We start from the raw sequence: 27,449 nt of genomic DNA, 5'->3' as shown, positions 1-27,449 counted from the left end.
TTTACAGGGTCTGCAGGTGATTAACATGCACTAATGTTTGAGAAGCACTAGTTTACAAATTATAGCTTTCAGTTTGATTCATGTTTCTTATGAATTGAGTGTATATATGAACATGTGTTAGCGAGGTAGTTTATGGAATATATAAGTCAACCACGGTTAACATATATGCTAAAATATGTGCTAAATGATTATATTTGATTTTGTATACTTCTGATTAACCTGTATAGTCTTTTTTCTAGGTCGCCATTTCCCCAAACGTCCAAAGCATATGCTTGTAGTAGAAGCAAAGTTTGATGGAGAACAGTTGGCTACTGATCCTGTGAACCATACTGACCAGCCAGAATTTGCTACCGAGTTAGCCTGGGAAATTGACAGGAAAGCACTCCATCAGCACAGGTGACTATTATTTTCAATTTGTTCTGTTCTTTTTCAGGCTGTTATAAATTTATCTCATTAGATTATAGTAACAATGATAATATTTGTGGGCTGCTCTTTAATGTGCAAGAAAATTTTCAAGTACTTTGCAGCTATAATTCATTTAAGAATCAGAATGAACCCATGAAGTAGGTATTATTATTTATCCTATATTAGAGTTGAGAAAACTGTGCCCTAAAAGTAACTTGCCTTTAGTCAGTCAGCTGGATGGATAATGGTAGTGCAACTCCACAGCCTAAGCTTTTAGTCACTACACCTAGTCTTTTTTTTTTGCTAATGTATAGGAGAATTGATATTCTATTCTACAAGTGCTATAATGATGCCTACTCAATATTAAATATGCTTTGGAACTCATTGTCATTTCTATCAATTCATTTTTTATATATATTACTTGGTTTGTCAAGAATATATAGATAGGCATATTAAGGACTCTTTCTAATTAATTTTCTACTTGAGTTTAAACATTTAAACACATTATTAGTATATAAAGCAGACTTAAAGTTATAGCCTCTTATTTCATGAGCTCTGATGACCAGAACAGGCAAGAACACGGGTGCTTTTATTTTAAAAATGATTGAAAATGTGTTTCCTTCTGGGAAACATAATAACTTTAATATTTGCTCTTAGTACTAAATAAAATCAAAATGCAAAGTTAAAAAAATGAGAGCAAGGAGAAATTTTCTCCTATTGCTAGATCAGTTCATGGGTTTATTTGTAAGAGTATGAAATTCTTAGAAAGTATCAAAATTTTTTATTTTCTTTCAGTGATTTCTGGAATGTCTGCCTAGACAAAGCTGATTGAGATATCAATGCTTGTATTGATGCTTCTGTTTACAGTTCTGTTATTGCCCAGTGATACCACTCTGAATTTGTAGGCTAAGAAAATAACACAGATTGAACATATAAATGATGATTTTGTGCCAGGTGCAGGTCTCATAGCCATTACACTAGATAAAAGTGATGGTAAAAATCTAACTAGCTTACTGCAAGAGCCAGTGTAGGGGTTCAGAAGAACCCATGCTGTACTATTCAAGGTCATACTTACAGAACATTGTCATGTATTACATTAAATTATTGTTAATTAACTTTAATAGTTTATGATTTTATGGTATTTAATTTCTTAGTTTATTTCCATGTTTAGCTACAAAAGGAGTTGTAAGAATATCTGTATTTGTAGTTTTGTGTGTGTAATAGCATAAGAAAGTAAAGTTAATCTTAAGGGTTCACGGTAATTCTTGACTTTAAGAAAATTCTATACATTACAGAAGCTTGAGAAACATTGACCCAGATGACAGTCTCTTAGAGAGACTAAAATTTTTGATCTATTTTGTGTATTACTTAGTTGGTATAAAGATAAGTGGATATAATTAATAGTTATTGCCACTTGAAGAGTTTTTCAGAAAATATGGACTAGATATTGGTTATCCAACAAAATTATAGTTGTTTCGATAGTAGTAGGCAGCTTTTTCAAGGGTAATAGAAAGTTAGTTCAATATTAAGCAAAAACTATTTTATTTATCACATAAATTGTTGTTACAGGCTACAGCGTACTCCTATCAAACTTCAGTGTTTTGCCTTGGATCCTTTATCTTCAGCCAAAGAAACTATAGGTTACATTCTTCTAGACTTAAGAACTGCTCAAGAAACAAAGCAGGTACTGCCCTTTTGAAATTTGTTACTGCTTATGTTAGACAGTTGATTATTTTGCATGTATATCAGATTGATGGAAAGGACATGGAGTGCTGGACCTGATGGATCATGGGCTTCAGTTAATGTGGCAGTTCTTATGTTTTAGTTTATGAATTTAATATAGGAAATCCTGACTGTCTAATCATTGCTTTGACCTAGAACTATATTTCTCAAAGAAACTTTGCTTGAGCTTAAACCTATTATGTCCAGGTTGTTATTACATTGAGCTTAACTTAACATGTGTAACTCCTGAGCTTTGCTTTCAAGAGTGGTCCTCTTCTAGTGTTCTTTGCTTCAGCGAATGGTCACCACTCTCCTTCCAGTTATGCCTCTATAGCCACCCTTTCCAGTAGGGTTTTTTCCCTCTTGATCCATCTACTATTCAGTATTTTCCTTGCTGAACCTAAGACACCATCATTTCTTATGTTGGCTGTCATAGTAGCCTTCTAATTGGTTTCCTTGCTTCCTGATTCTTGCATTGGGTACATAGTAGTCAAAGTAAGTGAACTTATTGAAACCCAGTGACTCTATGTAAATAGCAGCCCCACCCCCCACACCAAAGTGGAGAAAAGAAAACAGAAAGGAAAAAAAACTCAGGGTCCTGATTCCTGTATTAGTGCTTTTTGTTATTAAAAATGTTTCTTATGCCTTTGAGTATCTTCTAGCCTTTTTGTACATTATTGACTTTAGACGTGGTTACTTTTAGGTTTTGTTAACATCTTTGTTCTGTCACAATTTTAAGAAAATGAAGCAAAATTATAATCTCTTTTAAAGTTCTCTATTCTTGATTTGAATCTTAAATTGGAATTCTGTGAAGAAAATTTATAACTAACATTTTGCTGCTGATAACAGTGATATTTGCAAATGAGCCAGCCAGCCTAGCCTAAATTTGGAATCGTTTAAAAGAAACTGAAATTTGGAAATGCTTTCAAAGAGGACTTGTTTATCTCTAGTCCTTGGGTACTCATCACCAATCTGTTTTTAGGTCCTAAGAAAAGGACTTCCTTCTTAGTCTTAGACCCTAAACCAGGGGTCATGATTGTGCTCCTGATGTTTCTGTTAAGCCAGCTTCTCCGCTATATCTTGTGTGTCTATGTTTTTTTTTTTTTTTAGGCAAGGCAACTCTTTGTTGATCTCACAGATTGCAAGGACCTTGTCAGTTTACAATCCCTTATTTAATTTAATTTTTTTTTTATTGTTTACGCCTACAGCACCTGGTCTTCCTAGGTGGTCTTCCATCCAAATACTAACCAGGTCCAACCCTGCTTAGCTTCCAAGATCAGACATTGTAAGTGTGTCTAGAAGACACTTCTGCTGCAGTAGCTTTGGTTACAGAGAAGGCGAATCCTCTTAGAAGGATATCTGAGAGGAGGTCATGCCTCTAAATATTCTTGGCATTCCTTTTCCCCTTCTCTTGTCCTTGATGACAGTTTATCATATTTGTGATCAAAGTTGAGAAATTACATTAATTACAAAATTACATTAATTTTAGAAAAATAGTTGTCTTGCTTATTCTGTTTCTTAGCCAGATTATTTGAAGTTAGCTGGTAGAATATTTGAAATTAAAAATAATTTGATTTTCTGTAAATAAATATAAACGAAAAATTCAGATTTATTTTTCCAAGTTATATAACAAAAATATAAAATCTGTGAGTTGATAAAAATATTTTTTCATAAGCTTTTGCTTAAAATTAGAAAATATTTATCTAAGTATAACAATAAACAAAAAAAGTTTGTCATAAGAAATACAACAAATTATGAATTTTTGCCTTAAAAAAAAACTTGGTTGTGGATCTTTTTAAACCTGTGGCCCAGTTAATCTTATTTTACCTTTCAAATAGAACTTGAATATAAAAGTTTTTGGCTTTGATCAGTGTAAGCGCCAGTTACTATGCCTTTATACAACAGTGGTCAGAGTAAGAATGCTGTCTGTCTCCAGGTACTGAAATGGTACCCCTGCCGACCAGTGATTCCTGCACTAATGACACATGGTCCTAGGCCATAAGATTTTGAAGACTGGTTTGGGTAGTAGAGTTTCTGAGATTACTCTGGGGGGAATATTCTGGTAACTTAGGATACTTCATTCTGTGATTAAGCCTTTATATTTTAATATCAGTCAAGTATATTGTTCAGAACCTAGTACTCAACCATTAGGCTTTACTTATTATTTTGTTACTGTTATTAACACAAAACTTTTCTTTTCCTTATTTGCTGTAAACAGAACAAAACAAATGTGGCAGGCAAAAAATGTATAATAGAAAAAGTGAAAAATTTGGGGTTAGGGAAATGGATAATTGGTGTCTTTTTTGTTTAAGGAATAAAATGAGATTAGGGACATAAGAGTAAAGATGGAAAGAAATATATTGTGTTTTTTTCTCTTGACTATATGACCTCCTGAAGCATGGGAAAGGAAGCACAGAAGACATTCTAAACTTCTGCTTCAGGAGGAAATTCAGTTAGCTTCCTAAGCAGGATTAATTTCTTTTGAGGAAAATGTGAAAGAAAATATTGTAAAAGAGGGGAAAGTTCTGAGAAACTATAGGAAACACATTTAGAACCTTAAAGAACATTTCCCATCACTGTTTAGTCCTTATTAACTACTAAAGTATTTTGTTGTTTCATTTTGTTGTTATTCTCCAGGCACCAAAATGGTACCAGTTGCTGAGTAATAAATACACCAAGTTCAAGTCTGAAATACAAATAAGCATTGCTTTGGAAACAGATTCAAAGGCACCAGCAGATAATTTTAAAGCGAAGGGAGCTCCCCCTCGAGATGGAAAAGGTTTGTACTTCATCTCTGAGAACATTCTCCGAGAAGTTGCATCTGTGGACTAGAACTTTTGGAAGGGTTGCCGGGTATTATAGTGAGGTATATGCAGGCATGTGAACTGATTTTACTGTAGTGTATCAGACAAATGTTTTGACATTGTTACATATGCAGCATTTGTTGCTCTTGGCTTTTGTTTATAAAACTTAGAAATTGGGAAAAATTTTTCTTTGATATATAACTGAAAAGTAGAATTTTATATTGTTTTAAAAAATTACTTTTTGAAAATTTTCTTAAGATGAGTGCAGGAAAGCCAAAAATGGTTATGCTGTTTTCTTATTATCTAGTTTAACAAAACCTTCATTTGTTTATTTCTTTTTAATAAACTTTTTTTTAGGGCAGTTTTAGGTTTACAGAAAAATTGAAAGTATAGAATATTACCACATAACCCTGTCTTCACCAACTCCCTCATTATCAATATCCCTCACCAGAGGGGTACATTTGTTACCATTGATGAACCTACACTGACACATCATTATCAACCAAAGTCCATAGTTTATATTAAGGTTCATTCTTGGTGGTATATATTCTCTAGGTTTTTACAAATGTGTAATGACATATATTCACAATTGTAGTATCCTACAGAATAGTTTCACTATCCTAAAAATCCTCTTTGCGTTGTTTATTCATCCCTCCCTCTGCCAACCACTGATATTTTTATTGTCTCCATAGTTTTGTCTTTTCCAGAATATCATTGTTTATACTGTATGCAGCCTTTTCATATTGCTGCTTTCACTTAGCTTCTTCATAGCTCGATAGCTTATTCCTTTTTAGCACTGAATAATAATACATTGTCTGGATTACCAGAGTTTATTCAGTCACATACCAAAGAATGTCTTTGTTGCTTCTAAGTTTTGGCAATTAGGAATAAAGCTGTTATAAACATCCCTATGCAAGTGTTTGTGTGGGCATAAGTTTTCAGTTCATTTGGGTAAATACCAAAGAGTGTGATTGTTGGATCATATAGTAAGAGTATGTTTAGTTTCATAAGAAACTGCCAAACTATCTTCCAAAGTGAATGTACCATTATGTATTCCCACCAGCAATAAATGAGTTCCACATCCATGCTAGCATTTGGTGGTGTCAGTGCTTTGGATTTTGGCCATTCTAATAGGTGTGTAGTGGTATCCCATTGTTTTAATTGCAATTCTGTATGATATATGGTGTTAACATCTTTTCATATGCTTACTTGCCATCTATATATCCTCTTTGGTGAGGTGTCTATTTAGGTCTTTTGCCCATTTTTCAGTTGGCTGTTTTGTTGTTGCATTTTAGGAGTCTTCATATATTTTGAGTAACTGTCCTTTAGGCAAATATTTTTTCCCAGTCTCTGACTTGTCTTTTATTCTCTTGACATTGTCTTTGGTAGAACAGAAGTTTTTTTTAAATTTTAATGAAGTCCAGCTCATCAGTTATTTTATGGATCATGCCTATGACATTGTATCTAAAAAGTCATCACCATACCTAAGGTCATCCAGGTTTCTTCTGTCTTGTGTTCTAGGAGTCTTGTAGGTTTTTGTTTTATACTTAGGTCTATGATCCATTTTGAGTTAATTTTTGTAAAAGCTGTAAGGTCTGTGTCTAGATTCATTTTTTTTTTTTTACATGTGGATGCCCAGTTGTTCCAGCACCATTTGTTGAAAAGATTATCTTTGCTTCTTTGTATTACCTTTGTTCTTTTGTCAAAGATCATTTGACTATATGTGGGTCTACTGGGCTCTCTATTCTATTCCAGTGATTTGTGTGTCTGTTCGTTTGCCAGTACCACACTGTCTTGATTACTGTAGCTTTAGAGAAAGTCTTGAATTTGGGTAGTATCAGTCCTCCAACTTTTGTTGTTCTCCTTCAATATTGAGTTGGCTATTTTAGGTCCTTTGCTTCTCACATGAATTTGGGATCAGTTTGTCGATGTCCACAAAATAACTTGCTGGGATTTTGATTGGGATTACATTGAATCTATAGAACAAGTTGGGAAGAACTAACATCTTGACAATATTGAGTTGTCCTATTTATGATCATGGAATATCTCTCCGTTTATTTAGTTCTTTGATTTTGTTCATCAGAGTTTTATTGTTTTCCTTATATAGATCTTGCACATATTTTTTTAGATTTATTCCTAAGTAATTGTTTATGTTTTGGGTGTTGATGTAAATTTTTTTTTTTTTAATTTTAAATTCCACTTGTTCATTACTGTTATGTAAGAAAGCAGTTGCTTTTATAAATTAACCTTGTATCCTGCAACTTTCATGTAATCTAGGACTTTTTTTTTTTTTTGAGTCTTTCCATAGATGAATATTCTACATAGTCATATTGCCTGCAGACAAAGACAATTTTATGTCTTCATTTCCAGTATGCATGCTTTTTATTTCCTTTGCTTGTGTTAGGGCAGGGGTCCCCGACTCCCAGGCTGCAGACTGGTACTGGTCTGTGGCCTGTTAAGAACCAGGCCGCTCATCAGGATGTGAGTTGGCAAGTGAGCGAAGCTTCATCTGTATTTGTAGCTGCTCCCCAGCACTAACGTCACCGCCTCAGCCCCACCTCAGATCATCAGGCAACAAATTCTCATAGGAGCACTGGTCCCTGGTGCCAGAAACATTGGGGACCACTGTGTTAGTGCATTCACTAGGACTTCCAGTATGATATTGAAAAAGCTGTAGTGAAAGGGGACCTCCTTGCCTTTTTCCTGATCTTATGGGAAAGCTTCTCACCATTAAGTATAATGTTTAGTGTAGGCTTTTGTAGATGTTCTTTGTCAAGTTGAGGAAGTCACAATCTATTTCTAGTTTGCTGAGAGTATTTTATCATGGGTGAGTAAAAAGCATTTGAATTTTGTCAAATGCTTTTTACATCTATTGATAAGATCATGTGGTTCTTTTTCTTTAGCTTATTGGTGTGACAGATTACATTAAGATTTTTGAATGTTGAACCAGGCTTACATACTTGGGATAAATCTCAGGTCATAGTGGCATGTATGTATTTTTTTTTTTTAATACATTGTTGAATTCAATCGACTAATATTTTGTTGAGGATTTTTGCAGCTAAGTTAATGAGAGATAGATAGGTTTGTTTTTTTCTTGTAATGTCTTTGTCTCATTTTAATATTAGGGTAACGCTGGCCTCATAGAATGAGTTAGGAACTCTTCCCTCTGCTTCTATTTTCTGAAAAAGATTGTAGAGAATTGGTATACAGCTGACCTTGAACAATGTGGGGTTAGATGATGATGATGATTTGGCCTTTTAGTATGTCTTGTAATTTTTTGTTGAAAGGTGCACATGATAAAATGGATACAAGGAAAATAGGCCTTTAGTAATATATTGGTAAGGTTTGGGAGGATAAGTGTTCTGTAGTCCTATCATTAAATCTTAGTCTTTTGGTGAGCCTGTGCCCCAGTACTGTTTGGGTTTGTCTGATATTAGATTTAGTTTATACATCTTTGGCAGGAATACCACAGAAGTGATGCTCTGTTTTTCTTATTTTCTTATTATCAAGTGGTACAAAATTTTGGTTTGTCCTATTATCGATGATGATCACTTTGATTAATTACGTAAGGTGATGTGTATTATAAAATTATGAAAATATTCCTCACTAAACTTTCAATTCATTTCTTTATATTGTATAAGTATGGACTTAGAGTTTTCTTTTTTATTTATGAGTTACAATTTTTTAACTTATATTTATCCCAGATTTGGACAGTGGGAGCCCATTCAAGCTTCTTCGGTTTCTTTTAACTATCTCTATAATTTTTGAGCTTTTTCTAGTATTCTAGCATGAGAAGACAGTCCAGGTTCATCTTACTTTCCTTGTCTCAGCGTTGGATTCAGCCATTCCTTTAAGGATCTTTGCTGCTTTTAGTGAAGAATGATATTTAGAAGTCAGGCTCAAGTGCTAGGTATGCCAATTGCTATTGGCCTGTTGCTGCTTCCAAGCCCTTTCATTGAAGGAAGTGAGGGAATTTGTGCATACATGCATACACATATATACTCACACATACACATGAGTATATATATCTCTTTATCCATGCATTTATTGAACAGCATACATTCACTTCGACACCTTGAAATCCATCCAGTCCTGCACCACAAGATTTATCCTAGTGTTCTCCCTTTCCATACTTGTAACTCCCTTCTGTGACAGTGAGACCTGTCATAATTATTACTTTGACTTCTAAGCTCTGTGGACCTTTATTAAAGTCCTTAATTGTCAGATACTGTGCTAAGTATATTGCTTTAGTTATTTAATTTGATTTTTCTCATCAACATTAAGAGTGTTGCAGAAGAAAACATGGAGACTAAAGGAGATCATAGTTTCCCTATACAACTGGTAAAAGGCAGAACTGGAATTGGGCCCTTGGCCTATGTGACTCTAGAGTCTATGTCTTTTAGTATGCCTTGTAATTTTTATTATGCCATTATGCTATGTTTAGTCATTACTTCAATAAGCTTATTTCTTCTGGATTAACTTCTGAAAGAGTCAAGAATTGCTTGTGTATAAAACTTTGGTAAGCCCTGAGATGTTACTTTTCAGAAGTTTATACTAGTCTATACTTACCAACATGGAGAGTGCTCACTTTTCTACATTTTCTCTAATGCTGAATGTTGTCTATTATTTTAGTTGTGTGTAGTCTTTTTTTCCTTAATCAATTTGAAAAACCCTATCGCTCTCAGTTCTCTTCGTACTGAAGCTTATTTGTTTATGTAATTTCTTGTCTCAAAATTGTTTCATGGTTTTCCCTTATTCTTAGAAAACGCTCCAGATGTTTTAACATGGCATTCCAGAAGACTCTGATCTGGCTTCTGCTTATCCCTCCAGCCTCACCTTTCTACATGTCAGTCCTCCATCTATGACGCAGAACATCACACCTATTTCAGTCTCTAACCTTGTGCTTTCTCTTGCTTCTGAGTCTTTGTACATATTGTTTTTTCTGCCTTAAACACTCTTTTTCACTCCCTCATTCTCTTTTCAGTCACCTTCTCTTTTTGGCCAAGTTTTGCTTTTTTTCAGTTCCCAGTTTAGATTCACTTCAGGAAACCTGTGATGCCTTTTTATGTGGTTTATTAAATTGAAGTTTTAAAAATATTATCTTATTTCAAAATATGGTTTTTATGTGCAGAAAGAAAATGGTGTGTGTGTGTGTGTTTGTGTGTATATATAATGTGTGTGTGTGTGTGTGTGTGTTTGTGTGTATATATATACACATCGGAAACCTTATTGAGATAGTATATGTATCTATGAAAACTGCCAAGCAAATGAAAAAGTATAATCAGCTTTCAAAATCTTCTAATGGTTTATGGCAAACTACAAAGTAGTTTAATTGTGTTTTTCCTTGTAAAGTACCTGCCAGCCGATTTGGGCTTGACCCCAAGGACATCGTGGCTGTGCTGAATGAGGAGGGAGGCTACCATCAGATTGGACCAGCAGAGTATTGTACTGACTTCTTCATTATGTCAGTGACCATAGCATTCGCTACCCAGTTGGAGCAGGTAAGACTTTCCCTTAGATTAGTGATTCACAAAGAACTTGATAATCGAATTTTATTTTTTAAATATGCCTTTCAGGTGTTATAAAGATTTGCAAGTTGACGCTTTTTACTTTTTAAAAATAATTTAGGAAGATGTCTTTCATATCAAAAAGCATTTTGCTATACAAAAATAAGTTGTGATGATCTTGATAGTAAGAGATTTAGAGGAAAGACCATCAATAAATATTGTTTCCCATTGTTTTGTGTGGCAATGTAAGGACTGGTATGAGAGGATATTTTTCAGACTATTGAATAATTTACTTTTTGGAGATAATAACTAATGTGCCTAGCATGTAGTTTGTATATGTAAAGCTGTATTTTTATGGTAAAAGTTTGTTGGAGGGAATTGATCTATCCACAACTAAAACTAACCAGTTTTTGGTAATACAGGTGACTTATTTGGACATATCACTCAGTTTAGTTTTTTTTTTGTTTGTTTTTTTTTTAACAGAGGTCGATGCCTGGCAAACTGCTTGCTATCTCTATTAAAAATTAAGTCAAGTAGGTTCCTAAAAACGTTAAACAGAATTACTGTATAATCCAGCACTTTCATTCCTAGGTGTATACAGAAGAATTGAAAACAGATATTCAAATAAAAACTTGTACACGAATGTTCATAGCAGCACTATTCACAATGTCCAAAAAAGTAGGAACAACCTGGATGTCCATCAATGGATGAATGGAAATGAAATATATATACATACAATAGAATATTATTCAATTATAAAAGGAATCAAATACTGATACATGCTACAACATGAATGTTGAAAACATCTTGAGTAAAAGAAAGAAGCTAGACATTAAAGGCCACATATTATGTGATTTCATTTATATAAAATATCCCCAAATAGGCAAATTCATAGAGAAAAAAAATCAGATTTGTGGTTTCCAGGGGCTGGAGAAAGTGGGGAATGGGGAATGACTGCTTAATGGTTATATTGTTTCTATTTGGATGATGAAGAAGTCCTGGAACTAAACAGTGATGATGGTTGTGCAACACTGCGAATGTACTTAATGTTACTGAATTGTATACTTTTTAATGCTTAAAATGGCAAGTTTTGTATTATGTGTATTTTACAATAATTTTTAAAAACAAAAAATTAAACCCAGTAGTTTCTTCATCCCTTGATACTACTAAATATTTTTTGTTTGCTTTTTTTTTTCTTTACAGACAAGCTAAGGATTTTAAAATTTAGCCATTAAGCTTTTTCTTCTCAAGCTAGTCAAAGGCATTGTGAAAAATCATATATTAATAAACAAAGAAACTTACCTTTTCAGATGCAAAGCAGTGACTTAGAACATGATACTATATAAAGTTGTAATAGAATGAAAGTATGAATTTGACAAAGGAAGACTGGATGGTGATAATCTTGCTTCCTTTTCTTAGTTAAGGGTAAAAAAGTTTCTAAAACCAAGGATAAAGGATTTGAAAAGAATCTCTTCTCAGTGGTATTACTGAGAATTAAATATACTAAGAAATATATAAGGGCCATCTTTATTTCTCAAATTTTTTTGTTGCTTTCTAATTATGGAAGACTGTAAAAGAAAACGTAAGTCTGCTCTAAACGCGTCAGAAATAATCATTGTTAAGGGTAGTATATTTTTTCCAAAATCATTTCATTTCCCATTCACATAACAGCTAACTATGTGCAAGGCAGAGTTGTAGAATTAAACATGTATTTTAATCCTTCCAACAACTCTAAAATAAATGGAGGCACACTGATTAAGTAATTCATCGAAGGTTTCACAGCAAGCCATTGATGGAACCAGGGTTAGGGGTTAGGGGTTTACCCCAGGATCTGTGTTCTTAACTATAGGTATATAGGTACTGCCTCTCAAAATGTAAAAATCTACGTGATTAAAATCCATGTGATTAAAATCTACTCAATGAAACACATTTTAAAGTATAGGATTAAAGTAATAACTTTATATAATATAAAATGATAACTTTATTGAGTATTTACTATGTGCTGATTTACTTTATTTACAGGTAATGTTTTATTTTTTCAATCTGAGTGCTGGTTACACAGATATGTTCACTTTGTAAAAATGCATTGAACTCTGCCCGTACAGTCTGTGTACTTTGTGTATAGATTTTTTTAATTTTTAATTTTTTTGGATTTTTAAAAATTTTTCAATTACAATTTACATACAATATTATATTATATTCACTAATATTATATTAGTTTCAGGTGTACCACATAGTGATTAGACATTTATATAACTTAGAAGTGGTCACCTCAATAAGTCTAGTACCCATACATATCTATGACAACATTATTGACTATATTCCATAAGCTGTACTTTACATCCTTGTGACTATTTTGTAACTGTCAGCTTCATTTCTTAATCTCTTCATATTTTTCACCCAGCTTGCCAACCCTCCCTCCCATCTGGCAATGATCAGTTTGTTCTCTGTATCTATGAGTTTGTTTCGGTTTGGTTTGTTCATTTTGTTTTTTTTAGATTCCACTTATAAGTGAAATCATATGGTATTTCTTTCTCTGACTTATTTCACTTAGCATAATAACCTCTAGGTTTATCCATGTTGTTGAAATGGCAAGATTTCACTTTTTTTTATGGCTGAGTAATATTCCATTGTATATATGTATTATTCCTTTATCTCCCTATCTATCGATGGACACATAGGTTGCTTCCGTATCTTGGCTATTGTAAATAATGCTGCACTGAAAATATGGGTGCACATATCTCCTCAAACTAGTGTTTTAGATTTCTTAGGATAAATACCTAGCAGTGGAATTGCTTGATCATGTGGTGGTTCTATTTTTAATTTTTTGAGGAACTTCCACATGGTCTTCCATAGTGGTTGCACCAGTTTACAATCCCACCAACAGTACATGAGGGTTCCCTTTTCTCCACATCCTCGTTAATGCTTATTTTGTGATTTATTGATGATAGCCATTCAAACAGATGTGAGGTAATATCTCATTGTGGTTTTAATTTGCATTTCCCTGATTAGTGATGGGGAGCATCTATTCATATGTCTGTTGGCTATCTATCTGTATGTCCTGTTTGGAGAAATGTCTATTTAGGTCCTCTGCCCATTTTTTAATTGGATTGTGTATTTTTTTGGTGTTAAGTTGTATGAGTTTCTTATATATTTTGGATATTAACCCCTTATCAGATGTATCATTGGCAAATATCTTCTATTCAGTAGATTGTCTTTTTGTTTTGTTGATGGTTTCCTTTGCTGTGCAGAACCTCTTTAGCTTGATGTGGTCCCATTTGTTTTTCTTTTGTTTCCCTTGCCTGAGGAGACATCCAAAAAACCATATTTCTCAGAGTGACATTTAAGAGTTTGCTGCCTATGTTTTCTTCTAGGAGTTATACGGTGTTGGGTCTTTAATCCATTTTGAGTTTATTCTTGTACGTCGTGTAAGAAAGTGACCCAGTTTCATTCTTTTGCCTATGTCTGCCCAGTTTTCCCAGCAGCATTTATTAAAGAGACTGTCTTTATCCTATTGTTTATTCTTGCCTCTTTTGTCATAGATTAATTGACCATATAGGCATGGGTTTTTCTGGTTTTTTTTTTTTTTTTTTATTGTGTCTTTTTATGCCAGTCCCATGCTGTTTTGATTACTATAGCATTGTAATATACTTTGATATCATGTAGTATGGTACCTCCAACTTTGTTTTTTTTTAAGATTGCTTTGTCTATTTGGGGTCTTCTGTTAAAAGATTCTGTATAAATTTTAGGATTATTTAGTTCTAGAAAAATGATGTTGATATTTTAATAGGGATTGCATTGAATCTATAGATTGCTTTGGGTAGTATGGACATTTTAATGACGTTAATTCTTCCTATTCATGAGCACGGTATATGGTTACATTTATTTGTATCTTCAGTTTTTTCTTAAGTATGTAATAGTTTTCTGAGTACAGGTCTTTTACCTCCTTGGTTAAATTTACTCCTAGGGTTTTTGTTTGTTTTGTTTGTTTTTTGATGCAATTGTAAATGGAATTATTTTCTTAATTTCTCTTTCTGATAATTCATTATTGGTGTATAAAAATGCGACCAGTTTTTGAATATAACTTTGTATTCTGCTACTTTACTGAATTCATTTATTCTAATAGTTTTGTGGTAGAGTCTTTAGAGTTCTCTATATGGAGTATCATGTCATCTTCGAATGACAGTTATACTTCTTCCTTTCTAATTTAAATACCTTTTATTTCTTTTTCTTATCTATTGCTGTAGCTAGGACTTCCAATACTATATTGAGTAAAAGTGGTAAAAGTGGATATCCTTGTCTCATTCCTAATTTTAAGGGAAACTCAGCTTTTTACCACTGAGTATATGATGTTAACTGTCTGTCATATGTGGCCTTTATTATTTTGAGGTATGCTCTCTGTTGAACATTTTTATTGTAAATGTTTTGTTTTTGTTTTTTTTTGTTTTTTAGGTGAGGCAACCCTTGGTTGACCTCACAGATTGCAAGGACCTTGGCAGCTTACAATCCTTTATTTATTTATTTTTTTTTTAAGCCTACAGCACCTGGTCTTCCTAGGTGACCTCCCATCCAAGTACTAACCAGGCCCGACCCTGCTTAGCTTCCGAGATCAGACAGGATCAGTCTTGTTCAGGGTAGAATGGCTATAGACTTTTATCGTAAATGGATGCTGAATTTTGTCAAAACTTTTTCTACATCTATTGATATGACCATATGACTTTTATCCTTCATTTTGTTTATGTGGCGTATCACGTTGATTTGCAGATATCGACCCAACCTTGAATCTCAGGAATAAATCCCATTTGATCATGGTTTTGGAATCAGAGTAATGTTGGCCTCGTAAAATGAGCTTGAAGGCCTTCCCTCACCTTCAAATTTTTTGGAATAGTTTGAGAAGGATAGATGTTAATTCTTCTTTGAATTTTTTGTAAAATTAACCTGTGAAGCCATCTGGTCTAGGACTTTGTTGGGAGTTTTTTGATTACTGATTTGATTTTGATAGTATTTATTGATCTGTTCAGCTTTTCTGTTTTCTTCTTGATTCAGTCTTGGAAGATTGTATGTTTCTAGAAGTTTATCCATTTCTTCCACATTGTCCAATTTATTGGCATATAAATGTTCATAACATTTTCTTATAATGCAGTATTTACTTTATATAGTTAGGTGGTCCTCCGTTGGGAGTGTAAATTTTTACAATAGTTATATTGTAGGATTGATCTCTTGATCTCTAGAAACCAAAAGAACCTGTTTTGGTTTCATTGATCTTTTGTATTTTTTTGTAGACTCTATTTCACTTATTTTCTCTCTGATCTTTGTTATCTCCTTCTCATTTTGTGCTTTGTTTACTCTTTTTCTAGTTCCTTTAGGTGTAAGGAAATATTGTTTGAGATTTATCTTGTTTCTGACATAGGCCTTTATTGCTATGAATTTCCTTAGAACTACTTTGGCCGTGTCCTATAGATTTTGGGTAGTTGTGTTTCCATTTTCATTTGTCTCAAGGTATATTATGATTTCTTCCTTGACCTTATTGTTAACCTATTCATAGTTTAGTAGCATGTTATTTAGCCTCCATGTGTTTGTGTGTTTTTTAGTTTTCTTCTTGTAATTGATTTCTAGTTTCATACCACTGTGATGGGAAAATATACTTGATATTATTTCCATCTTATTAAATTTATTGATACTTGTTTTGTGGCCTAACGTGGTTTAACCTTGAAAATGCTTCACACGCAGTTGAAGAGAATGTATATTCTGCTGCTTTGGGGTGATATGTTCTAGAAATACCAATTAAATCCATCTGCTCTAATGCGTCATTTCAGGCCGCTGTTTCCTTGTTGATTTTCTGTCTGGAAGGTATATTCCTTAATGTCAATGAGGTTTCATACCCCCTAATAATATGTATTACTGTTGATCTCTCCCTTCATGCCCAGCAGTATTTACTTTATATAGTTAGGTGGTCCTCCGTTGGGAGTGTAAATTTTTACAATAGTTATATTGTAGGATTGATCTCTTTATCATTATGAAATGTCCTTAGTCTCTGTTATAATCTTTGTTTTAAAGTCCATTTTGTCTGATACAAAGATCACTAACACAGCTTTTTTTAAAATTTCAGTTTGAATGAAATATCCATTGCCATCCTTTTGCTTTCAGTCTGTGTATCTTTAGATCTGAAGTGGTTTTCTTTTAGGCAATATATGTATGGGTCTTGTGTTTTTTTTTTTTTTTCTTATCCATTTAGATACTCTATATCTCTTGATTGGAGCATTTAGTCCATTTACATTTAAAGTAATTATCGATAGGTATGTAGTTATTGCTGTTTTATTAATTATATTCTAATTGTTTTTGTAGTTCTCTGTTCCTTATTCTCTTGCTCTCTTCTCTTGTGCATTGATGACTTTCTATAGTGTGTTTATATTCCTTTCTTTATTTCTTGTATATCTCTGGTAAATTTTTGGTTTGTGGTTTCCATGTACTTTGTTTATATACCTACCTATGTTTAATTTATTATTGTAATTACACACGATCTTCCTACTTTTACCTTTTAACCTTTGTCCTAGCTTTATAGTTTGTCAGTCCACTGTTTTTATTATTTGCCTTTATCAGTGAGAATTTTTTTCTTTCCTATATTTTCTTATTCATATTTTTGATCCTTTTTTTCTTCTTAAAGAAGTCCCTTTAACATCTCTTGTAATATTGGTTTAGTGATGATGAACTCTTGGCTTTTTCTTATTTGGGAAACTCTTTATCTCTCCCTTGATTCTAAATGATAGCCTTGCTGGGTATAGTAAACTTCAGTGTAGGTCCTTACTTTTCATCGCTTTGACTATTTCATGCCAATCTCTTGTGGCCTGCAAAGTTTCTGTTGAGAAATCAACTGACTGTCTTAAGGGAGCTTCCTTATATGTAATTAACTGCTTTTCTCTTGCTACTTTTAAGATTTTCTGTGTTTTTAACCTTTGATATTTTACTTATGATGTGTGATATGGACTCTCTGCTTCTTGGACTTGTTTCTCTATTTCAGTCATTTCTTCAAAAAGGTTTTTGATTCTTTGTTTTCTCTCTTCTGGTACTCCTATAAGAATGTTGTGACTGTTGTGTGAATGTGAATTTTGGTGTACTTGATGTTGTTGTCCCTTTAACCTCATTTTTTAAATTCTTTTTTCTTTTTGCTGTTTTGGGTGTTTTTCACTACCTTGTCTTCTCTATCTCTTGATTCGATCCTCTGCTTCACCTTATCTGCTGTTTATTCGTTCTGATGTCTTTATTTAGGTTATTCTTCATTTCTGACTGATTTCTTTTTTATGGTTTTCATCTTTTTGTATAAGTTCTCACTGTTTATCTGTTCTTCCCCTAAATTCGTTAAGCATCCTTATAACCAGTGTTTTGAAGTCTGTATTTGGTAGATTGCTCGTCTCTTTCGTTTAGTTCTTTTTCTGGAGTTTTGTCCTATTCTCTCATTTTGGATGTGTTTCCTTGTCTTCTCCTTTTAGCTGATTCCTTGTGTGTTTGTTTCTATGAATTAGGTAGATTTGCTATGTCTCCCAGTCTTCGAAGGGTGGCCTTATGTAGTAGGTATTTCTGTGGGCCCAATGGCACAGTCTCCCTGGTCACCTGAGCCACATGCTCTAGGGGTGCCCCTTGTTTGGGTTATGTGTACCTTCTTGTTTTAATTGAGCCTTCATTGTAGCTGGCACATCAGTGGGTAGGATTGAACTTCAAGTTGACAGGCTGTGAAGACTGGCCATGACTACAATGGACAAGCTGTTGTGCAGGGGCAGACCCCATAGGTCGGGATTCACTTTAGCAGGTCTCTGGTGCCTGCTAGGTCCACCCTTTGGATGTGTCATTTGTGGAGCTGGTTGGGTGGTTCTCTGGTGCTGTCTGAAACTGGCCACTGGGTGTGTTGTTTCTGCGGCCTCTTGGGAGGGACTGTAGTGAAGACTAAGTTCAGCTGCTGCCTGTGCCCAGCCCGGACTACATGGTAGCAGCTACAAAGTGATCTGCAGTTGGTGGCTGCCTGTGTAGGGCTTAGAGACACCTGTTAGAGGCTGTGCTGTAAACGGAGGCTGGCTACCACTAATACGGGTCTTGGGGCTACTTAGCAAGAGGTGTACAGGGTACGCTAAGGCCAGTCACTGCTTGTTTGGGGTGTATGTGCCTTTGAGAGATTTTAGGGAAGTCCACAGTGTGAGCTGAGGCAGGCCATCTGTGTTGGAAAGCTGCTCAAACAGTTTCAGGCTGGGTCTCAGGGAATCACGAGGATGGGGCAAATGGTGTTAGCTATGTTAATGGAGAGCTTCAATTTGCTATCTGCCTGCACCTGCAGGCTTTGTTGCAGGAGGGCTCAACAGAGGAAAGTGGCATCTGTCAGCACTTCCTTTCCTGGAGAGACCTGCTCTGACTCCTGCTCCTCATGCCCTCACCTTGAAGCTAGTCAATTTAGTTTCTTTCTGTATGTCCCTGGCACTTTTTGGCTGCTGCCCCAGTGCTGGAGCTTAGGGAAAGTGAGTTTGTGAGCATGTGAATCTGTGCTCGGACCCTTTAAGACTTGTAGCACCTAGGTCTTTTAGCAGCCTGATGTCTTTCTTGGATTCAGTCCTTGCTGTTTTTCACAGCTGGATGTTATGGGTACTTCTCTTCCTGGCACCAGGAAGCCTGGTGTGGGGCTGGGACCCCTCACTCCTCAAGTAGGAACTCTGCTGCTAAGAAATCCCTCCTGATTCTTAATCGACCACACAGGGGTGTGAGACTAGCCCATTTTATGTCTCTACTCTTACTACCAGTCTCAAAATGTCTTCTTTTTTGTTTCCTTGGTTATAGTAATTCTATTTAGCTAGTCTTCAGGTGGTTCTCAATAATGGTTGTTCTATAATTTACTTGTAATTTTGATGTGATTGTGGAAGAGGGGAAGCACAGCATTTACCTTTTTGACTTGCCTGTTTTACTTTATACTTCACATAAAATAATAAGTAATAAATAACTTGAATATTTACTGTGTGCTCAGGACATATATTAAATTTTATTTGTTTTAAATCCGTTTTAATCCAAGTGGTTATGATACTTTTTTCCCCCTACAAACTATACAAACTGTCCTATAACTTTTTAACCTAGTAGTATGTCTAAGATAACTTTCACGTCAGTATATCATTATTTAGCAAACATATTGTATGGGTACATTTAAGCTATCTACTGTTGATGAACACATCAATTGTTATAGTTTACTGTTATTTTTAACAATGTTCTAGTGAACATTAAAGACCTGTTAGAGGATATAAAGTATCTTCTGGGACAAGAATTCCATACCTTTGTCATATGTGGCCATGAAAATACCAACTTTGAGAAATAACACTCGTAGTACAAAGGTATCCTTTGGAGCCTGTTAATTTATAGGTTTCCAAATTTTTACAGAGTGACTAACCTTTTTTATTGAAAGCCTGGACTAAGTGTTAAGTAGCCTGGATTAAGATTTTTTAAAACCTCATTTATGAGGAGGATGGCAGAGTGAACGTAAGATGGAGTAAAGTATGTGGAAATAAGGAAAGCTCAATATAAAATGACCATTTTCTTCTAAAAAGAACTTTTGTGTATTCAGGGACCAGCTGAATGAAATGTAAACTTTAAAACAACAAATCTGTAAAAATATTTTAGTCTCTTTGTGTATTTCTAAAAATAAACTTTTAAAAATTAACCAAACTAGTAATTTGGTAGAGATTTAGACATTTTGAGTGATTTTAAGACCTGACATAAAAAAAAATTCACATTTTTGCAAATATATTTGGAGTTCATCAGATGCTAAGCATGTTTAGTTATTTACAAAGTGATTTTTTTTTTTAATCCTTGAATGTTTAGTTAATTCCATGTACCATGAAACTTCCAGAAAGACAGCCTGAGTTTTTCTTTTATTATTCTTTACTGGGAAATGATGTTACAAATGAACCCTTCAATGATTTGATCAACCCAAACTTTGAGCCAGAGAGAGCGTCTGTTCGAATATGTAGCAATGTAGAAATTCTTCGTGTTTACCTGGCCCTTCAGTCTAAACTACAGGTAAGTACTGCAGAAAATTTTTTTTGTTGTTCTTGTTTATGGGTTTTTTTTTAATTAAAGAAGATTTTTAAGCATTAGAGAAGTACCTAAACTATCTTATTTCGGTAGTAGAGATCTTTTTGCCACATCTTTTAATTTTTTAGGTATTATCCTGAGTTGTAAAGCCATGGTGTTACCAGTTACTTCAGAATTTTAAGAGATATATCTCTTTACCTAGTTAATGGAAATAGAGGTATATCAGTTATGAGTCTTTTATAATTAAAAAAAAAATTGTACCTGGAGCCTAAGTCTGTGGGCACAGGGAAGCCTTCATTATCGTTAGTGGAGAGAGTAGCTGTAGGCACACAGATCACACTTCATATTTCAGAATTTATATTCCTTATTGCTATTAAAAGCAAAGAGGTAACACAGCTTTTTCAAAACCTGCCCTCGAATTGAGTATTTTTTGTAAACTAATTTCAAATTGGACTCTATTTAAAAGTGAGTCTTACCTAGTGAAAATTACCGTTCTATTTTTTATTATATTTGCTTTAAATCAGCCTGAAACTTCCAGAAAGTTTCAGGCAATGAAATGTACCATTGGATAGTCATTTGTTTATAGTAAAGTGATCAGTCTTACATTTTGGGTGGTGGATAAGAGGAGACATTAAAAAACCTTAGTAGAACTAAATTTTAGAAGTGGCACTGCTAAATCCAAGATATTTAGAAAGCTGAAGACTATATGAAATGATGAAAAGGAGGAAAAAAGCACACTGAATTTTATTCTGTCTCTAACAAATGAGTCATTACCAAAGGTATTGACTTATTCATTGATTTGATTCTCATGGACATTTAAGTCATAAAGGTTTCTTCTCTCCAACTCATTAAGGTTTCTTCTCTCTAACCCATTAAAATCATCATACCTAAATAACATTGTTACAAGTCATTGGTGATATTAAAACTAAAAATATTTTTATGTAGTGATTGCTCATGTGAATGCTGAGTTTGCCAAGGCCTTAGCATAGCAATGAAGAGTTCTGTAATGTATTCTTGGAATATAGCCTTTTTGTTGTTACCGTTGTTGCCAAAGGTGGTGATGTCAAAGTTTTGATTAGCTATCTGTGATTAACAGTACTTTCTGTCCTTTTACCTTTCACTGTTAAGCACTCTGTTTTATAAGTAAAGTCTAAAAAGCAAGAAAAGAGAAACACTCAGTGTTTTATGGGTGAATGAAACAAAATTGAGGTCCTTTAATTTCCAAATATTGCTGAATCTACTAATTTTTTAGAATTGTTTAAATTAGTGTTGAAATGGAAATAGAAAAAGTTTGAGATATTTGTTTTGTTTAAATTCATATATTCATGAAACGATTTGCATGTATAAAATAGAATAGTAAAATATTAACCGTAGCTTATTAAAGAGGAAAAAAAATAGGTCGATAACATACATGTAAACAGTACTGAAAGAAAAAATGAACAAAAAAGTAATAGCTTTATTATTGAGTCTTGGTAAACTTTGCGTGTGATCAACAGTTTTAACAATCATGTATGAGAATCTAGTTCTTAGTCACTGTAGGTCAGTAAGATTATACTTGCTTTCTGTGGAGCATTTTATAACTTTTTGTTAACTTTATATGTTTAGGAGAAAGGAGAAAATATTAAGCCCTGTTTTGATTTTCTCTTTCATATTATTAGATCCATCTCTGCTGTGGAGACCAGTCACTTGGAAGTACAGAAATACCCTTAACCGGATTATTGAAAAAGGGCAGTTCAGAAATCAATCAGCACCCAGTCACAGTCGAGGGTGCTTTTACCCTTGACCCTCCAAACCGAGCCAAACAAAAGCTTGCACCTATTCCTGTGGAGCTAGCCCCCACTGTGGGAGTGTCTGTGGCTCTGCAGAGAGAAGGCATAGACGCCCAGGCAAGTAGTGACCCTCCTTTCTCTGCTGCAACTTCTCTGGTGTCACTCATGATTACTCACAAAAGTTGAACTTCAGAAAAGTTACCTAGCATAAGAAAATATTTATCTTAATTGGTGGTCTATGTTATATGATACCGCCTCTCTGAAAAGACCTTTTTGAAAAGCTCTGTGGCTTCCACTCTGTCCAGAGTCTTTTAGTACAGTCTTCTTACGTAGTGGAAACTGTACCCTGCCCTCAACTCATAGTCAATGACGATGACAGAAGAAATGCACTGATGAAAGAGAACATTTATAAACATAGTTTCTGGGAATCTGCATTATTGGTTTTTGTTATTGTTAACTCACCCTGAGCTAAGAGAAGATTCTTGGTTCATTAGTGCTTTATAATCCTCACACTCTCTTTAGGCAATATAGATGGGCCTTTCTTTGAAGATATATAGTTTTTTATTGTATCCCCAAATCAATTTATGCATCCTGTTCTAAGGGTAAGATATTCTTTATGCAGTTTATGAGTTAAAGATAGAAAAGCTGAAGTGAGAATTTAAAAAATATATATGCATATATTTTTAGAGGGTAGTAGAGCAGAGAAGAGGAAGAAAATCATACTAGATTTTTTTTCTTTTAAAGGAATATAGGCTGCCATTGTATTGCCTCGGTAAAAATAAACATTCCCAGGGACACTTATACCTGACTTCTTTTATCCAGTATCCCTTCTTACCCATTAGGCATTTTGGTATTTAGCTCTGGATATAATTCCTTCCTGTTCATCTTTCTTTTTCTGGTCTTTGATGCTATAAGAAAATTTACAGATGATGGAGAAAAATAGACTAGGAATATCCAAACTGAGAAAGGGAGCTTATAATTTTTTTTTTTAAAAGTCGAGTTTTTTGCTTAATCATAAAGGAAAGTTCTTTACAAATTATACTTTATTTAAATTTTTTTCAAGTCTTTAATTGAATTAAAGACCCAGAATGAACATGAGCCACAGCATTCAAAGAAGAGAGTTTTAACCCCTATAAAGGAGAAACTTACTGAACCAAAATCTTCAAGCATGTCCCCTGTTCCACCCTACAACCAGTCACCTCCAACAAAAGATGATGCAACAGAAAGTGAAGTGGAAAGCTTACAGTATGATAAGGACATAAGACCAAATCCAAAGGGTAAGATATTCTCTTTACAGATCTTTTAAGTATAGATTTTGTAGCCATCTAGTAAATGATTGTGAGAGTTTTCTTGGTTTCCAAGTGAAAATTGTGAGTTTTTTAAGAACCAGTAATGCATGGCAATGTAAAAAAACCAAAAAATTCAATTTAAAGTAATTGTAATCTATCGAACTTTATTATAGAACTTGTTAAAAGGTAAGAAAAAGTTTCTTATACTTTTAAACCAGAAATAGTAGCCTATTCAAAAGAAAGACTGTACTTTTTTCAAATAGTTTTAACTAGTAAATTCTTAAATATCTTGATTACATTGGAATTTTAGCAGAAAGAGCTACTAACTGCCTCTTATGGTAAACTCATAATAATCATTTTTGATCCTAAAGTGAAGATGGAGTCTGAGAATGCATATTTATATGGCTTTATAAAAATTTTTCATCCATCGCATTTGGATCAACAGTTATAGTTAGTAGTGTAAGTAATTAGAGTAGTGGTGGATTAGGAGTTAGAAGTTTGGGTGCAAGTTACAGCTCTCAGTAGCTGTATGATTTGGGCCACTTACTAAAATATGTCTGACAGGATTAAACTAGACAGCTCTGTCTTGTCAAGTTTTAGCTTTTTGTTAGACTACGTCATGTGTGCCTAAAATAACCAAAACTACTTTTGAAAAAGTGATGTAATTTTATTTACATTAAGTCTCAAATACAACCTTTCAAATGCTAAGTTCTGTTCAGTTGCCTCTTGGAAGTAAGTTAGTGCCTGCCAGATGCTATCTTACATAACTGCATTGGTGCTGTATGCTTTTATTTTTGCAATACATGTTAAGAGTAAGCTCTTTTTTTTTACACAGTTCTGTAAAGGGAATGAAAGCCTGCATAATTTGGGACAAGTCACTTTAAGATATTTATGCCTCAATTCTTATGTTTATAAAACCAAATAGTCAAATTCCTTGCTTGAAGGTAAATGAGAAAATATCTTGAAATTATTTGAATAACAAGAGAAACTGTTAGCAAATTTTTTTTTTTAATGTTAATTTTAGCCATCAGTTCTGCTGTACCTGCTTTACTGGCTCAACCAGTGACAACGTCCAATGCTTCAGAAACAGCTTCAGGACAGAAGATTGCTGTTCCAGCAACATCACATCATTTTTGCTTTTCAATAGACTTAAGGAGTGTCCATGACTTGGAAGTTGGTTTTCCAATCAACTGTATATTAAGGTGTGATTTGATTTTGTTTCAGAATATTTTCTGAGAAGTAATACCTTTTCTCTGTTTGGGAAATTGCAGAGAGAGAAATGTCACCAAAGATGTTATAATATTTATTAAATCAGCGTATTAAAAGAGGGTAAGGCTATGTCCTAATGACTTTAAACTTAAGCCACAGTGGCTTTGGTGGTATGAAAAGAACAGTCTTAACTATTCTAGTATAATAATCGTAAGCATTTATAATAATTTATTAGTGGTCTTATTTAAAATACAGTGACTCTTCAACTTAGAATGTGTTGTCTCTGGAAAAGGTGCCACAGGTCAAATAATGGAAGGATAGTATCTGATTTGTCTGTACAAACTGTATTATAACAGGGAGTTACAGTCCTAAAACCTATATTTTATAGCTGCGACTCTAAAAACCATACCTAATAAACTGTAAGTGGAATGTATCCACACTTATTAATATAAAAAGTTGAAATATGTATTTCAGTTAAATGGCTTTATACAGTAGTTCGTTTTTAGTAGTATTACATTTCCATAGACTTTTGTGGCTAAGATATAAATTAACTGTAATATAAAGTGTTTTAGTTTGGAATATTTGTTTTCTCCTTATAAATTTCTTTGGAGCAAGCATTAGCATTTGTAATAAAGTTGTTGGTCTTGATGTAATTGAAGTGAGGAAATCTTTCTGTCATCTTGGATTGCCATTCCCCAGGGATGTCAACAACAGCTTCTTGCTGTTATTAGAAGCATACCTACCTTTCAGATGCAAAAATCAATTTATACTTGCATCTAATTTTTCAATTCTTTGATTTTTTTATAAAGTTGTTTCCAAAATCCTCTCAGCTTTTGTGCGAATAATGGACAGAATCAAAAAGACCCATTGTGATTGTGAATTTTATTTGAAAATTGGAAGCTAGGAAAAGGTTTTCTCTCATAGTTATAGCTTTTCTCAAAGGGTTTGGATAACACCTCTTAACATTGCTTTTAGAAATAGAATTTTTTTCTTTTCTTTTTTTTTTTGTCTTTTCTCCCTCTGCTCCTTTAACTGAGATTCTCTCTCCTCCTGCTACTAGAGGATCTGATCTTAAGATACCCAGAGAGGGGGTTAGCCGGAAGCATAGAAACAGGATGATCTAAAATTAGATGCTGTGAAGGGGAAGCCTTGTACAAGCCCACTTGGAAAGCACAAACTCATTAGTTTTTGTATTTCCTTCTTGCCTTAAGGGCCATTTGTTGAATCATGGAGTGCCTACACTATTAGGCAATATGCCTGATATTAGAGGTACATGGGCCACATAAACAGAGTTCAACCTCATGAAGAAGACAGATTCAGAAATAACTCAATATTTGAGGGAGGCTAGTCATTCACTTGGCAAAGAAAAGGGGAAAGAATATTTTAAACCGAGGAAATAGTTATGATCCACTTACTCTACATAGAATTCACTTGATAATAAGGACTATTGTATATACCTGAAACTAATATAATATTGTATGTCAACTATAATTAAAAATGAAATTTAAAAAAAGAACTACTGGTTCTGTCTTTGATTCATTTTAAGTTATTATTAAAAATACTGGCCATTTAGCTTTTTCTGTTGGACAGATTATATGTTATAATGTTCTGCATTAGTATGAAATTGTAATTTGCAATTATGTAATGGAATTTGTGAGGTGACACTGGTATTTGAAAAGTTTGTTTCTTTTTTATTTTTAATCACTACATCTTATATAGTGAGGTAATAGGGGGTTGAATTTCTAGGGTATAAACTCTCAGATGACCTGATTTCAGTGGATGTATATTATATAGGAATTGAATAAATGCACAGGATTCTTCCTACAAGAAAAGCAGTTTTTACTAGTGGTTTAAATTCTAGTTTTTAAAATAAATAAGATATGACATGAAATTTAAGCAGGCATTATAATATCTTTATATTTGGCTTTAAATACAAAGTAAGTTCAGCAGTAGTCAGGCATTCCTCCATTTACTCTGGTACGGTTTTTACGATGAACGGAAGAAATGATTTTTTGTCAGTCTGTTTTATCTGTAGTATATTTGAGTTGCTTTCACCCTTGATACTCTGTTCAAAGACAGGATTCCATAAATGCATCCTTTTGGAGTTAATTAAGGGCTTTTTAGCTCATAAAAGATCAGGACATTAACTATATACAAGAAAATAGGGTTAGAAGTTAAATTCAGCAAGCATTTCTTGAGTGTTTACTATAGGGTGGACACTGCTTGTTTGTTCCTAGGAGTGCAAAGATGAAAAAGATGACTTGAGTGCTCAAGGAACTGTTAAATTAAGGCTGCTCAGGCTTTGTTTTTAGTAGAGTCATTCTCATTCCTAAGTCGTTGTCTTGTTTGGAGTGTATCGAAATGACTGTCACTTCTTTATTTGGTGTCATTGCCTTCAAAATATAAGAATTCTCTTTCTTTCCCTGAAGGTCATGTCATACTTTTTAACAGACACTAAATTTTATCTGTAAACTCTATAAGATTTTGTTTTTCTGAAATTCTAGGTACTCATATCCATTCTTTGGAAGTGCAGCTCCTATTATGACAAATCCTCCTATAGAAGTTCGGAAAAACATGGAAGTTTTTCTTCCCCAGTCTTACTGTGCTTTTGATTTTGCAACTATGCCTCATCAGCTGCAAGATACCTTCTTAAGGTAATGTATACACTGTATATATATTTCCTCA

The 27,449-nt window shown here is 33.8% G+C and overlaps 1 protein-coding gene and 1 pseudogene across 2 annotated transcripts in view; one reads left to right on the top strand and one right to left on the bottom strand.

Annotated features, from left to right (window-relative positions):
• CEP120 (centrosomal protein 120) overlaps window positions 1-27,449 on the top strand; it is a 66,819-nt gene that overhangs the window by 3,791 nt on the left and 35,579 nt on the right. For both annotated transcript variants that reach the window (XM_006913321.3, XM_006913320.3), the window contains exons 3-11: window positions 240-396; window positions 1,975-2,089; window positions 4,765-4,906; window positions 10,284-10,432; window positions 20,285-20,482; window positions 22,156-22,383; window positions 23,330-23,543; window positions 24,580-24,757; window positions 27,269-27,418. In XM_006913321.3, coding sequence (XP_006913383.1) covers window positions 240-396; window positions 1,975-2,089; window positions 4,765-4,906; window positions 10,284-10,432; window positions 20,285-20,482; window positions 22,156-22,383; window positions 23,330-23,543; window positions 24,580-24,757; window positions 27,269-27,418 — 1,531 coding nt within the window. The remainder of the gene's footprint in view (window positions 1-239; window positions 397-1,974; window positions 2,090-4,764; window positions 4,907-10,283; window positions 10,433-20,284; window positions 20,483-22,155; window positions 22,384-23,329; window positions 23,544-24,579; window positions 24,758-27,268; window positions 27,419-27,449) is intronic.
• On the bottom strand, window positions 14,971-15,089 carry LOC112480760 (annotated as a pseudogene).

Source organism: Pteropus alecto, unplaced genomic scaffold, assembly GCF_000325575.1.
Source record: "Pteropus alecto unplaced genomic scaffold, ASM32557v1 scaffold20, whole genome shotgun sequence".
Classification (NCBI taxonomy): Eukaryota; Metazoa; Chordata; class Mammalia; order Chiroptera; family Pteropodidae; genus Pteropus; species Pteropus alecto.
This window is presented reverse-complemented; position numbering and strand designations above follow the sequence as displayed.